The sequence below is a fragment of the Tripterygium wilfordii genome, chromosome 7 (assembly GCF_013401445.1).
Source record: "Tripterygium wilfordii isolate XIE 37 chromosome 7, ASM1340144v1, whole genome shotgun sequence".
In the NCBI taxonomy this organism is placed as follows: domain Eukaryota; kingdom Viridiplantae; phylum Streptophyta; class Magnoliopsida; order Celastrales; family Celastraceae; genus Tripterygium; species Tripterygium wilfordii.
The window spans coordinates 4,981,752-4,997,799 of NC_052238.1; the positions used below are offsets into that span (position 1 = coordinate 4,981,752).

The 16,048-nt window shown below is 39.6% G+C and overlaps 1 protein-coding gene across 8 annotated transcripts; it reads left to right on the plus strand.

The window, feature by feature from the left end:
• Window positions 1-455: 455 nt before the first annotated feature.
• On the plus strand, window positions 456-6,367 carry LOC120003103 (two-component response regulator ORR21-like). Of its 8 annotated transcripts, XM_038852017.1 has the most exons (10): window positions 456-735; window positions 817-862; window positions 1,005-1,085; window positions 1,194-1,266; window positions 3,124-3,230; window positions 3,997-4,149; window positions 4,256-4,981; window positions 5,105-5,181; window positions 5,499-5,682; window positions 5,787-6,367. In XM_038852017.1, the coding sequence occupies exons 5-10, from the start codon at window positions 3,194-3,196 to the stop codon at window positions 6,167-6,169; spliced, it is 1,560 nt and encodes a 519-aa protein (XP_038707945.1). In that variant the 5' UTR covers window positions 456-735; window positions 817-862; window positions 1,005-1,085; window positions 1,194-1,266; window positions 3,124-3,193; the 3' UTR covers window positions 6,170-6,367. The 8 variants fall into 8 exon arrangements, with proteins under 8 accessions (XP_038707945.1, XP_038707944.1, XP_038707943.1 ...); XM_038852016.1 differs by lacking the exon at window positions 1,194-1,266; XM_038852015.1 differs by lacking the exon at window positions 817-862.
• The last annotated feature ends 9,681 nt before the right edge of the window (window positions 6,368-16,048 follow it).

Consider the following 16,048-nt stretch of genomic DNA (forward strand, 5'->3'; position numbering starts at 1 on the left):
ATATGTGTATATACAGCATATGTGTGTGTATATATATATATGTGTGTGTGTATATATATATGTGTATATACCCACAGACAGTGCATATGTGAGTGTGTGTGTATATACATATATGTGTATGTGTGTGTGTCTGTGTATATATACATATATATTCTGTGTATATATACATATATATAATATATAATATATGTGTGTATATATAACTTATGGGCTGGAGTAATAGGTTGGAGTAAAACTTCTCATTACTTTTTATTACCTAGGTCCCCCACTAGTAAACTCTATGTGTAAAAAATAAGCTCAATTACTAAAATTTATTACAGGAGTAAAAGTTATACTGACATAACCAACACAAGTAAACTTAAAATTTAATTACCCTTGTAACTATTACACCCCATTACCCTTGTATCAAACGCACCACTACTCTACCTAAAAAATAATAATAATAAACGCATAAACATGAATACATGATCGCGCCGCGCGTAGAACCCTAGCGTTGCCTGCGCTCCAACGATGGTTTGATGATTCTCGGGATGCATTCAATGCTTTGAAGGAAACAATGCTATCAGATTACTCGGAAAGAATAAACAAGTTGATTAGGATGCCGACGAAGGCTGGTGATAATTTCCGGTGGCCTTTTACTCCAGCACAAACTTATCTAGGAAGAAACTGTTACTGCAATCGATTCCGATGCGGCGAGAATTTTGCAGTTCTCAAAGTTCGTGTTCACAAATGCAGGTTAATTGCTTAGCTATTTGAACGTTTAGCTTTTCGCTCTCTCTTCTGCTCTTATGGCAATGATTTTACTACTCTTTCTAGGATTATTGGAACTTGTTCTGCCTGGGATTGATTCATGTCCTGCCTGGTGCATTGATTTTACTACTCTCTCTTCTTCTTCTTCTTCTCAGTTTTCACCACTACTTGCTTCTTCTCATCTCTCTCAAATTCTTCAAATCATAACATAATTGTGTTTTGAACACCCTTAATTTTTCGTTGTATTACAACAGGCCTGAATAATGAGCTCATAACTCGACAATTTGATGGTTGTGCTAGTTTGGGGGACTCAAGGAACTGGTGCTAATTTACAGGTTATTCTCATGACATACCTCTTTTTTGGCTTCTTTATGTGTGCGGGTGTGTGTTTAATTAGTTCAGCCAAGTTGAGAATTCATGTGACAGTGCTAGCTAACATGTAGATGATATTCCTATCCAATGATCCACCGAAGGATCTAGATTCTCGTCACCACAGAAAGCTCATTCTGCTTTCAGGTTTAATCAATTTCTAGTACTTTTAACAGTTCTCCTTCAATGTTCTATTAGTTAACTTCTGTAAGCAGTAAGCAGTGTTTGTTCTTATTTCTCCTCTTTTTTTTCCTTTTGTTTTTTATTTCCATTTACGGTAAGCAGGGAATAAATCTACATTAGGATTTCCTTTGGGACTGATTGTCATTTCAAAGTGAAGAATCTTGATTTTTATAGGAACACCATGAGCCTATCATTCACACCTTAGGGTTATTTGTAGACTAAGTCTAAAACTGAAAAAAGAAAAAGAGTTATCCCTAAATGTAGCTTTATTTGCTGCTTGGTATCAGAAAAAGGAACAGAGGAGAGATTTGAAATGGAGTTACAAGACCAAAAATTTTATTTGTTCTATTTAGTAACAATAGTTAAGTTTTATGCAGAAGATTCAGAATGTTTAGTATCTGTGTCTTGCATAAGCATCCAATGGAATATTAGGTTCTCAAAAGACGCTCTTTAGTATCACCTGTGCTACTGAGTACACTGTGTCATTTTTATAAATGAAAAAGAAGCTAATCTTAAATGTTTGGGATAGGTTAACAGCAATACATAACCAAAAGAAAATGAGTAAGTCCACCAAGTGGATTTTCTCGAAGCCAGCACCTCACTCGGAAAAGTTGGTTTATAGGGAGAGCCAACATGGGAGATTTGTTTGCAGTCTAAGTTGGCAAACTACTCTTTTCCACGTATCCTAAAAGCTTACATTAATAGAAATTTGAATGTAGTTACCTCGTTACCAAAAATGAAAAAGTGGGGCTCAAGGATGGGTGTGGAAATGGAGGGTACCTTTCAAAGAGGGACAAGAATGGGGAATGGATCTTCTCTCTCGCTCTCTCTCTCTCTCTCTCTCCTTTTCTTTTAACCTACCTCAGTGGTTTTCTTAATAGTATTTGCACTTAGGTTAATATTTATACCCAAACTGGGGTAAATGTTAACCTCTGTTCAGAGTGGATAGGGTAAAAAGGGTTGACTATCTAATGATCTCCCCTTTTGTACCCCCATTAACCCATTCGCTCTTTTTTTCCTCGTAATTTTTTCTTTTTCTTTTGTTATGTTGTGCACTTTGTATCTTTGTACCCTATTAACCCATTCCCCCTTTTTTTCCTCATAATTTTTCCTTTTTATTTTGTTATGTTGTGCACTTTGTATCTTTTCTTAAACTATATTATACTTTTATATAGGTATATATCCAAAACATATACATATTTGTAGCATACTCTGTACTGTACACATACCAATTTCATATACCAAACTTAATTAATTTATAGGGGCTAATAATTACGCTCATAATTAACGACACAGTTTTAAACTTGATTTTATTTCAAAATCAATTAACATGGAGCCTTAACTGTCATCAAGAGTGCACCTCATGCTTTCCACCCAAATACAAATACACTATTAAGGAACATTATTATCTTTCTAAGGACAAAGGCCATTTAAGGACAAATGACAAAGCTGTTTCTTGGTTTCTTGAACAATCTTATCCCGGTACATATTGCCTGCCGCTTATATACTCTCAACTTCCCATATATATTAACCCTGAGATACCGTATTCACAAATGACGAAGTTTTCTTCCATTCTGGTGTTCTTTGCATCTCAGCCAAATCTCTGCCTTCTTCTCTCCTCCTTTAGTATATCATTTTGTTCTCCGATCTAGCATCTCGTTTGTGTTTTCCATTTCGCTAAAAAATCTAAGCTAGTCCTTGTTCTTTGTATCATCATATTTGTTTCCATTTCATTCTTTTGTTTCTGCTTTCTTGCTTGGATTTTTCGTTTCCTTTTACTTGTTTCTCTACTGAGATGGAGAATTTGAATGACACACTCAGTGCTTGTGTTCCGTCCTTTGCTTGTGGGCTTCGCATACTTTTGGTGGATAATGATACCTCATCTCTTCCGATGGTCGCATCCATGCTTGGGCAGCTCACATTCAAGGGTAAATGAGAACTGTTTTATCCTCTTGGGTAAAAAAGATATTGATGTTTTACTTGTTTAGGGACTTTTGTTGCTCTCTATGGCACTTTCTTACATCAGTTTGTATATGCTCGATATATTCAATTGTTAAGTAATAATTCAATGGCACCTTCTGCTTCAATCACTCGTTTTGATCTTCTTGATTTATTCATTTGATTAGTCTGGTTAGTTTTTTGCAAATTTATATAATTGAACTTTTTATTTTTCTATTTATATTTTAAAAAATTTGGTTCCATTTTTCAAGATTGACTGATTCTGTACATGGTGAGATTTATGTCCAGCTAGTGTTGGTTAGATCAGAGTTGTAACAAACTTATACGCACAGATACATGCTAATTATTACCTATCACAGATGATCTCTGGTGTAATTAAAAATGTAGGATTTACGGTTTAGGGTTTGGAAGATGAAAAAATAAGTTTAATTTTGGAAGTTAATTTTTCATGTATTACTTTGTTCGTTTTGAAAAATTTTTAGAGGAAGTTACTGAGCGTGATTCTTCTGTACGTATTGTGTAAAACATGTTGTTATCTGTGATTATATGTTATGACCTTTAACTTTTGATTAAATAGGGCATTCAAATAGATTTTTCAACAAGTTATTTTTTGCTGATCATTCCTATTTTTCAAACATCTTTTGAGGAACCTGTTAATATTTTCACTTTTCTTTTCTTTTTTTTTGGGTGATAAACTGATAACTCAGGTTAAATTTGTTGCATGCCTTTTTCCAGTCACCACCGCCGAAACGGCATCCACTGCTTTGGCCATGATTCGAGATGAAAAGGAGAGATCATTCGACCTTGTCATTGCTGATGTTTACATGAAGGATATGATCTTCCTAAAATTTATGGGCATGGTGCTTAAAAGGGACATTCCTGTAATAGGTGAGCTCCAATATTATTTTGAGTATTTTATCAATAATTTTCTTTAGTCTCTTCATCATTCAGTAATATTAGAATCTGTCATGTTGTGATTTTTTTTATGGTGCAGTGATGACCTCTAGTGCATGCGTTGATGTTGCTCAAAAAATGCTAGCTAAGGGAGCATCCTTTTGTTGCGAGAAACCGATTTCTTCGGGTGATCTAAGGTATGTGTGGCAGCATGTTTACAGGAGAAGAAGTAATCCAATGTTGAGATTGAGCTGTAGTAGTCAAGGATCAAATAGTAGAAAAGAAGCAGAGATGAACTTTGGAAACAAACAACAAGGTATAGAGATCCATGAGCCTAGTTTTTCATCTAATGCTACACCTAGAAATAATTTGCCTGCAATAATCACTGATAAAAACTTGACCAACATTCAATTTCGGGACATAGCTTTGTTTGCTGCTAGCGATCAACAAGTTATAGCTGCTGACCCTAAGGGAAAGAAGAAGCTATCTGAATTAGAAGCCCTGGAGCATGACATTGACCCCAGAAATAAAAATAAGCAATTTGAAGCAGAAACATACCTTGGACCCAACGTATGCTCTACCAATGGACAGCTGAAGTCATGTAGTCAGGGAGAAGGGTTCATGAGAAGGAGACCAATTGCTGACCAAGAAAGCCGAAACAAAGGCAGACAAATTCATTCCATGCTTGAAGTTTCAAATCATGAGGATGAAGAGGATCAATTGAAAGACCAGAGAGGTAACACCTCCAAAAAAAGGAAACGGGCCGTTTGGACTCGGGAACTGCACTTAAAATTTACAACAGCACTGAGTCTGCTGGGTGATAAAAGTAATGTTCTCTCACATACAACAATCTACTGAACACCATTGTTCAGAAGGTTCTTATCTTTCATTATGCATCACATTGCATTAGGTACTGATCTCTTGATCTTTCTTCTTTCTTCTGCATCAGAAGCTACTCCAAAAGCAATACTAAGGTTGATGAAGGTTCCTGAATTTAATCAACGCCAAGTTGCCAGTCATCTTCAGGTTATTTGCAGTCTCACTCTATAAACCGTCTCATTATTTATGCTGCTTTGTTTCAGTATAATGATCCGATTTGGTATGCTATTTTGTGGATGGACAGAGAGAATGTTTATTCTGTTTGTATCCATTTCTTTATGTTCTTGGCATCCTCTGTACTAAGAAACTAATCAAACATGCTGCTCCTGATCATTTCGTTTCCATTCATAAATTGGCAGAATTAGTTCTCCATCACGGATTAGTTTGATTTGGCTTACCAGTAATATTAGATCTGTTATCTTGGTATCAGATTAATGAACATGAATTATTTATTTGCTTCCCAGAAATACAAAGCACAGGTGCAGCGAATATATGAGGCTAGCACCACCACCTTACAGTCAGCATGTGAATTAAAAACTGGAGTTCGAGAAGTGAGTGCAGAGAAGAACAATTCACTAGCGAAAGAGCAAAGCCAGAGAGGTTTGGAAGTTGGAGGTGCTAAAACACATCCATCACAGGAACTATTTGGTACTCCTGTCTGATACTTGTTCTTATTACTTTTGTATCTGACTAGAAGTTCATGTACATGGATCATTGACCAGCCTTTTGCACTGCTTCTCTTATGATTTCAGGATATAACTCCAGGTTTCCAGAGGGAACACTCAGTTTTAATGAAAGGTTGAAGTTAGCTAGTTCCTACATCAATGCACAAAATCAAAACCAACTATTATTTCCGATTCAAGGGCAAAATACTATGCTGGGAAGAAATCTCACCATTGCAGACAAATATCCGAGAAACCTCCCTGAGGTGAACAAGGAATTACAAACTATTGAAACTTCTGCTCCACCAGCATTAGACGAAAATGAGGAGATGAGTTATTTTGCTGATATCTTGAAAGCGCTGGAGGAAGATACGCTGGAGGAAGATATGAACAAAACTGCAAACTTAGCAGGTCAACCAGATGCATGTGACATTGATAAATTCTGTGAATGGCTGGAGAAAGATACACCTTGAAAAGTTCAGATGCTGATAGTACTCCTGTGGTGAGTGCCATTTTGGGAAACTGAGGTAAAATTACCCCACCCCTTGTTTTATTTGAGAATTATGAATAATTTTGGAACTCTATGAACCATAATATGTTGTGATACATCCAATGCTCACAACTTCCCCCTTTTTTTTTTAATAAATAATGATTAGAAGTGTTCTTAGTCCGAGGGAGGATTTGAAGCTTGGTTTATTCTACTTGACAAATATGTTCTGATGTCTTAAATTATTTAGTTTTTTTCATAGTTACTGATGCAGACAATAGCTCTAAGGCATCCAATTCATTTAGAATATTAGCAGTATATCCTTTTTGCAAATTTGTGTTCTCTACTGTATAGAGAGAACCTGAAATTCAGATGCCTAGAAAGACATATTTTCCAGAGCTATTTAAAAAAAAAAAAAAAAAGAGCCTAGAAGGCCTGGCGAAAGGATAAGTGATGGGCCAATAGGGCCCAAAAGGCCTCAAAAAAACTATTAATGGGAAAGAGGCCCGGTTAAGTAAACAGTAAAATAGTTGATGATGCCCTCTTTTTTTCTTTCTAAAATGCTTAACAACCCATCCAAATTAATAATAAAATTATACTTTAAGTGCATGAAATTAAAAAAAATACTAACCTCATGTAATTGAGGTACAAGTGTCGTAATGCATACCTCAAGAGTAATTACTGTGCTCTATCCAAATAAAAAAAAAAGGAGAGTAAAGAATACAAGACAATCCATATTTCCAACTGTAAAATAATTTGTATAACCAAAACCTACCAATTCTGTAAATACTAATTACTATGATATCTCCTCTGTAAAATAATTAGTATAACCAAAACTGCCATTGTTCTTTATCGAAAAAAAAAAAAAAAACTGCCATTGTTTGTTTGCAAAATTGCAATAAATACACAATTAAAGTAATTTATTGGCCAGACGAGAGGGAACCCCCCCCCCCCCTCCACAATTGGGGTAGGTTTAGTTTTAATATAATCTTCGGTAATTAATGCTAAGTGTCTACACTATACAGAAGAAGAGATATATACTATATAGTCCTATAAATTCCCTAATCTCACACCCAATTTAATCACAATTCCTTAACAAAAATCATTTGGTACTTTGAAGGGCTTTTGAGCTTCTCAATCAAATCCCAATCTCCTTCATTTTCCAATCATTTGGTCATTCTCTCAACCCTTTTAAAGTTTCCATTAAATTAGATAACTAAAAAAAAGTGTGATATGGATATTCCATACATCAATGATTCACTAAGGGGGTGGGTCCCTCGCTTTGCTCAAGATCTCCAAATATTGTTGGTGGATCATGATACTGGGTCTCTTATGAAGGTTGCAACCATGCTTGGCAAATTAAGTTTCAAGGGTAAACCAAATACTATTCACTCTCTTTTTTGGCCGTTTTGCAATATTATTTTTTAATCTAGTTTGCTTTGATGCTAATTTGGTACTATGTTTTGACATTTTATGATTGATATGAGAGTGTGTGTATATATATATATATATAGGTATAAAATTCTAATTTCCTTTTTATTTATAGAAGTACATTTTTGCGCGTGAAAATTCAAATTATTTATATAAGAGATTTATGATTTGAATTAATTCGTCGTGTTAAACAATTACCATAATTTCTTCTTTTTTTTTTATTGAAAATGCTGTTGTACAAATTCGCTCGTTGAACATCTAATATGAAATTAAATTTGAGCCATATATATATATAGGTAAAAAATTCTAATTTCTATTTTATTTATAAAAGTACATTTTTGCGCGTGAAAATTCAAATTATTTATATAAGAGATTTATGATTCGAATTAATTCGTTGTGTTAAACAATTACTATTGTGGTGAATAAAATCTGATCACCACGTTCAATGAATGCTCCTCCTTGATACGATCGCTTGAGTCCTGAAAACAAAGATTGTCAGTGGGCCCGACGGTCGTTGTTTGACCGTAGGCACTCCGACGCTCAAGTTAGCTTCCAAGATAATCAAGCCAATATCACCACGATTAGAGCTTAAGGAAAAAAAATGCTTAACAATTTACCTCCTTTTATAGTGAAAGAGATTCACTTCGTATATAACTCTATCAGAGCAATTCTTGGAGCTTTCCTCCAATCGATAAATTGTTTAACTTAATTAAAAAACAATTCCTGATATTGCGGACCCGATGTTAATGACTTGATTTACCTATTGGAATGACCAATAGACTTATGCCACATGTCATTGGGAGAATATTCCCCCACATTTGCCCCCCAAAGATCGGTTCGAATCTATCCGAACTGAACTTTGTTAATGAGCTATGTTATTTGTGGAATGGGCTGCTGCACATGCAATATTCGGGCCCATTGAGACTGCATATTGGTAGTTCACGGCTACTCCTCATCATTGAAGTCAATTGGTGATTTCTTTTAAATGCCCTTGAGTTGGGGTTGAGAAAAAGTTGGAAATCTTTAACTTGATTTGTCGTTTCTTCTTTTAGTGCCCATATTTTCGTCACTTTTTGATCCATCATCCAGGTTGGCCAAACCTTGTTTGTCCACTCGCATTCATGATCGGCCATGCGTGAGTATACCCAACCAACCTTAGTTCGGCCGTGTCTAATTATTCAAAGTCATGCTCTCCCGGTACCAGTAATTCGGTGAAGCTACAGTCCGGCCGATCTGATCTACTAGTTTTTTTTTATTGGCCCGTGCTAGTGCTTCGGGTCGGCTTGCACCAGCATCAGCTCACTACTTGGTTCGGCCACGTCTAGTGCTCGTGCAGTTGGTAAGTTCGGCGAGGACCCGGTCTAGCAACCTTTCGGCTTAGTTTTTTGACCAGTCCTCAGTTCGGCTTATACAAAACTAGCTCGTGCGTAGTCTGGCCTACAGTCGTGTGGGCTGCCCGTCCGTCAGCTACTCAGTTTGAACATGCCAGTACGAGCCTGTCCCCACACCAGTTCGGCCGTGCCAGTACGGGTCATCAAACACTCAGACTGGCCTTCAGCCAGCTTTGACATGCCTTCAGTTTGGTCGTGCAATTCCGTGAGTTTATCCACGATCGTAGGTTTAGCCACACACAATGTCTGACATAGCATTTGTCTTACGCCTGTTGGACTCTTTTTAGGCATCTCACTATAAATAGCGAGGTTGGATTCTTGGACTATCCATACTGATGTTGATATGACTTTGTGACCATGTAGGAGATCGGCCAAGATGGCTTGATTGGAGGTGGCCTGGAATTGAGCCCTGCTCCTGATCCTCGGGACATTCGGTTTTCGATTATGACGGCATCGATCTCATAGCTCAGCCTTCAGTTTATCTTTTCATGTATTTGGGGTATTTTGAGCCAACTTTTGTACTAGCTTTACCTGTTTACTGAAGACTACTGGACCCCTATTTTTCTTTAATTCCTTTTGCTTGTTGGTAAATTTTTTTTTAATTATAATTAATTTTTGGCCATTTGGCCTTTCTAAGCGCTTGGTCTATTTGAGGAGTTGGCCTAGCTGATTGGCCTTTCTGAGGAGTTGGCCGTTCTCAAGACTTGGCATAGCTGAACACTTGGCCTTTCTCAAGACTTGGCCTAGCTCAGGATTTGGCCTAGCTGAGCACTTGGCCTTTCTCAAAACCTGGCCTAGCTTAATTTTTGGTCTTTCACGAGACTTGGCCTAACTGAAGCTTTGGCCTTTCTCGAGTCTTGGCCTGACTGAAGCTTTGGCCTGATTGAAGCTTTGGCCTTTCTCGAGACTTGGCCTGACTGAAGCTTTGGCCCTTTTCGAGTCTTGGCCCACAGACTTTTTTGGACTATTGGCCTTGGCCGTTCTGTCCAAACCTCGGTGAGGAACCCCTTAGGTTTTTTATCAAACCCAAGTTACTTGGGAAGTCCCATGGACTTTTTTGGACTGTTGGCCTTGGCCGTTTTGTCCAAACCTCATTGAGGAACCCCTTGGGTTTTTAATCAAACCCAATGTGCTTGGGAAGTCCCATGGACTTTTTTGGACTGTTGGCCTTGGCCGTTCTGTCCAAACCTCAGTGAGGAACCCCTTGGGTTTTTAATCAAACCCAATGTGCTTGGGAAGTCCCATGGACTTTTTTGGACTGTTGGCCTTGGCCGTTCTGTCCAAACCTCAGTGAGGAACCCCTTGGGTTTTTAATCAAACCCAATGTGCTTGGGAAGTCCCATGGACTTTTTTGGACTGTTGGCCTTGGCCGTTCTGTCCAAACCTCATTGAGGAACCCTTTGGGTTTTTAATCAAACCCAATGTGCTTGGGAAGTCCCATGGACTTTTTTGGACTGTTGGCCTTGGCCGTTCTGTCCAAACCTCAGTGAGGAACCCCTTGGGTTTTTAATCAAGCGTTGTTTTTTGATTGTATTGTTGTGAATCCAACCTTGTCTTTATTCATATCAAAGTGAAAATACGAGGATAAGTATGCCAAAAGGGCTCCCTATTTATTACAGCAAGAATTAAAATATTTAAGAATAAAATTTCATCAGGTTTGTTGTACGGGTCACTTCTCTGCTTCATTCTGGCCTGTCAGCCTTCACTTTGTGCACCTCTCCATTATGTGAGAACCCGAGAGTTCGGTGATCCGTTGAGGGCACAACTCTCATAGCATAAAGCTAAGGTCTTCCTAGGATGACATTGTTGGCCGTTCTCCCCCGCACCACCAGGAATTTTGTGTCCAATGTCTTTGGGCCAGCTCGAACACTTGTTCAGATCCTCCCCATAGGATAAACTTGACTCCTATTGAACCCTAATAGGCATCTTGTCTCTGGAACGACATCGGCCTGAGTTAGGCCTAGGTAGTATATGACATTCACAACACTTCTCTGGTCAACGAGAACTCTCTTAACATCATAGCCACCGACCCTTATGGTGATCTTGAGGGCATCATTATGTGCGGGAACCACTTTGGCCAGATCCTTGTCTAAGAGTGTGATGTCTACTCCAGTAATTCTCATTTTCTTTGCTTCGTGGCCCTCGACTGTTCTCTTTTGGGTAGATGTACTATTCATAGAGACCATGTGCCCCCGCTTTTCATGGCACTATCTCGACTCTTATTGTTCTCAGTTCCAATATTCTTCAGATACTTTACTAGCTTTCCTTGTCTTGCTAGCTCTTCTAGATGTTCCAGTAGATTGTTACACTCCTCAGTCGTGTGGCCCACATCTCTATGGAATGCGCAGTATCTCTTTTTGTCTCTTCGGTTTGGATTCCCTAACATTTTTGGAGGACGGACTAGGAACGGTTGATCCCTGACCTCATAAAAAATTTTGTGGATTGGCATGTTGAACTCAACAGAATTGTCTGAACTCCTTCCTGACCTATTGTGCTCAGCCCGGCCTAAGATCCTTATGCCATCTTGTCCAAATCGGCCATTCTGGGACTCTCTTTCCTCTTTCCTTTGTGAGGCCGTTCTTTCATCTTTGGTTACGTTAACCTTTGCGTATCTCCGGACTCTGTCCTGCAGAGTTGCTATGGTGTTAGGCTCATACAATGTCAGTGACTCCTTGAGCTTACATCCGTCGTACAGCCCAATCTTAAAGGACGTGGCAGTCGTCCGCTCATCACATCCTTCAACCTCCGCGCACACCTCTAAGTACCTAGACAAATAGTCCGAGATCTCCTCTCCGTTGTTCGGCTTCATGGTAAGTAAGGTACTTAGGGTCTTTGGTTCTCGACTTCCGGCAATAAAACGATTAATGAATAGTTTGGCCATCTCACGCCACGACGAAATCGAGTTTGGAGGTAATTGATGAAACCACCGCGATGCCATTGTTCCCAAAGAAGACGGGAAGACCTTGCACAGAATGGGCTCATCACCTTCCCACAAGATCATTTTCCGCATAAACTGGTCCAAATGGGCAACTGGATCAGTTCGGCCATTGAACTGTTCAAACGTTGGCATGACGAGCCTTCTAGGGACCTCTCTTTTTCTGATATCCCTTGTAAAAGGGGAAGTTGTCATTTCATCAAAAGCCTTCATTGCTCTTTGCTGAGCACCATAGATGAGGTCGCCCTTCATTGCATCTGGCTCGTCACTGTACTTGACGGGCTTTTCATCTCGGTGCTTGATCCCACGGGGTCTGCTGTCAGCATGATGAGAGTGTCGATCATCCCCATGCTCTTCCCTCCTCCTCGAAACTCTTTCAGGGCTCCGCCTTTCGTATTCCCTCCTGGTGTACGAATGTCGGGCTGGTGAGTGTCCTCGCCTAGAATGAGAGCCAGCTCTTCTCCCGAGGGCTCGCTCGTCTTCTTCGCGAGGTGGACTCTCGTGGGGGCGCTTACCTTTACGCCTGACCTCAGCGAGCCCTTGTCTCAAGGACTCCAAATATTCAGTGGTGCGACGGATTTCTGCCTCAACTTGGTCCTCAGTTGGCAGCGTTCCCTTTGCAACCTGATCAACTTGAATCGGGTCCTCACCGGGATTCGGGTGAGCGTCATCTCTAGGCTCCCCATGGCTGTTTCGTGACTGGGACTCACTTCCCCCATCACCTAACTCAGATCGTACGGTTGCCATATTGCTTGTAGTATTCGTGGAAAACAGATCGCCTCCCACTGTGGTCGCCAAAATGTGGTGAATAAAATCTGATCACCACGTTCAATGAATGCTCCTCCTTGATACGATCGCTTGAGTCCTGAAAACAAAGATTGTCAGTGGGCCCGACGGTCGTTGTTTGACCGTAGGCACTCCGACGCTCAAGTTAGCTTCCAAGATAATCAAGCCAATATCACCACGATTAGAGCTTAAGGAAAAAAAAATGCTTAATAATTTACCTCCTTTTATAGTGAAAGAGATTCACTTCGTATATAACTCTATCAGAGCAATTCTTGGAGCTTTCCTCCAATCGATAAATTGTTTAACTTAATTAAAAAACAATTCCTGATATTGCGGACCCGATGTTAATGACTTGATTTACCTATTGGAATGACCAATAGACTTATGCCACATGTCATTGGGAGAATATTCCCCCACAACTATAATTTCATTTTTTTTTACCGAAAACGACATTGTACAAATTTGCTCATTGAACATCTAATATGAATTTAAATTTAAGCCGTCAGATCTGCATTTACAAAGGTTTGCTGCCTAGTGTTGTAATTAAATGATGAGTATCCCACATCGAAAAAATAGGGCTACCAACTCTAGTTTATAAGGATCCAAGGCACCCTCACCTGGTAAGCCGATTTTCTGAGTTGTAGTTCTACCTTGGCCCTTATGGGCCGGTGTGGGTTTTCATCATTAGTGCTTTCATTGAGAGAGTCACGTTTGCGAAGAGGGCTGTCGTCCGGGAAAGGGCTGTCGTCTGAAGGCCGAGCGGAGCCGCCAGGCGAGCGTAGCCGCCGTGGACGTCGGCTGTTCAAGGGGGGTGGTTTGAAGAGTATCCCACATAGAAAAAATAGGCCTACCAACTCTAGTTTATAAGGATCCAAGACACCCTCACCTGGTAAACCAGTTTTCTGGGTTACAGTTCTACCTTGGGCCTTATGGGCCGATGTGTGTTTTCATCATTAAACCAAAACACCACGGATTTGTTTCAAGAGATCTTTTATTCCTTTCACCTCACTATTAACTATTAAAGTTATTCAACCTACAATTAATTTCATGTATATCTCAATTTATACTATTTTACTCAAATTCTAGACAAAATATATGTCAAAATGATTAAAATATTATTTTTATCACATGTGAATCAAATTTGGAATCTCCCAACAAATGTGCGACCCGATTTTTTTTACCTATTTATATATGTGAGAGTTGCTGATATATATATATCCCATTTTAGTTATGTAATGCACATTACTTTATTTTGCAAACCTTTTGTGAATACGTTTGATATGCTGGCATGCTTTGTTTCAGTCTCCACAGCAGCGCTAGCGCATGAGGCATTGTCGATTATCGGAGACCCAAAACGCGCACCATTCGACGTCGTCATGGCGAATGTCGCTTTGATGGACATGGACATCTTCAAATTCATCCCAATTGTGCTTCAGCTGGACATCCCAGTTATCTGTGAGACCTTCAATTAATATTACTTTAATTTAACTAATTAATTAGCATTTCTCATGCACATGATCATGTAATTAATAAAAATCCTGAAATCCTTTCCTTTTTCTCAAAATCTTGTGCGCAGTGATGGCCGCGTATACTCACGTAGAAATCGCTCAAAAGGCGGTATCGGAAGGCGGCGCGACTCATTATTACGAGAAACCGATTTGCTTGGAGAGGCTGAAGTACGTGTGGCGATACGCGTACATCAACAGAGCAAATCCTCCAGCACGGAGTCCTTCTATTGGAGCCGGAGGAGAAAATGCAGAGCTGAATGTTCAGAAAGGGACGGGCAAGGTAGATGAAGTTGTAGTACAGATGAGTGGCACTGAAAAATATAGCACAAGTCGGTGGTCAGGATTAGGATTGGGCTTGGGCTTGGGCATACTTGGGGGTCGGAGAAAAGAAGGCCCAGTGACAATGATGCCGTTATTTCCTGAAAAAAGAGGGAGATTGCCGAGACCTGAATGGACCAGAGAACTGCACAACAAATTTAAAGCGGCATTGTTAGAGCTCGGCGAGGGTACGTAGTGCTTAATTAATTTATCATAAAAGAAATCCACTTAATTTCATAAAACTCTGATTCATAAAACAATCCACTTAATTAGTTAATTAAGCGCTTAATTACTTTTTGTTTGTCTTGTGGAACAGGCGCCAGTGCCAGAGCAATTCAGAAAAAAATGAACGTTCCTCGATTGAGCCGCTACCAAATTACTACCTACCGTCAGGTCCGTTCCAATATATATGAATTCTTCTATATGCATTTCAAACGAACTTAAATTGCGAACTTATGTTTTGAGGTGATTAGTCCAATGCATCGGGCCTATCTTTTTGCCCAATCTAGACCAAAACCCAAAATTAGATCCCGTGTTCAGCCCAATGTACTACCCAAGCCCATTCATTCACTTGGCAGCCCGGGTGGGCCATCTGGCCGGTGATCACGTGTTTAATACTATCCAATTCATTTCGTTTTTTTCCTTTTCCCTAGAGATACAATGCTCTCAAGGGCAAGCCCATTGAGAATGTCAATAGCAAGACAACCACCTCGCCTATAACCAACCCGTCCAGATCACGAAATGAGTCCTCGACACCGGTAATGGCAAATTTTGGGCCGCAGGATGCTGTGATTGGACACATCTCTCCATGGGGCAACCCAACTATTCAGAACAACCCTACGACTGATGGTTGTTATCAGTGTGATCTACTTCAAAAATTGCTCGAAGACGATAATGATCATGATCGTGTTCAAGATGAGAGTGTAGATCCAAAGGAGCTTGAAGAATATTCTAAATGGCTTCTCAAGCCTGGTCCATGAAATGTATGTAGTCATGGTCATAGCCTCATAGGTTGTTTTATTGTGTACTAGTTTCTACTCTATTCACTCTATTAGCCATTTTATGCCCATGGGTTGGGCTTTGTTTTGCCCGCAGTCTTAAATTTTGGCCTAGCAAATCCTGGGCCAGTGCAGCCCAACCTAGTCGGGGCTAGTTTTGCCCGGCCCAAAATTTTCTAATCACTTCTTTTAAAAGTTTTTATACATGGATTCATAGGACCTAAACCTTGACAGAAACGCTGGCCCAAATCATTGGGCCCAGCCAGAATTGGCCCGGGGTTTGAACAGTTCTACACCGCACAAGTAAATAACACACATATATATAATAATGCTTGAGACCCCCAAAAAGTAACCCCCAAAATACCCTCATTTAATGTGGAGTGTTAGATATGAAGTGGGTCCTACATGTGTGGTTTTAATCAAAGGCTATTTTAATACCACATAGATTTGAGGGATTTTTGGGGATCAAATTTTGGGGGTCTCTAGCATTGTTCATAT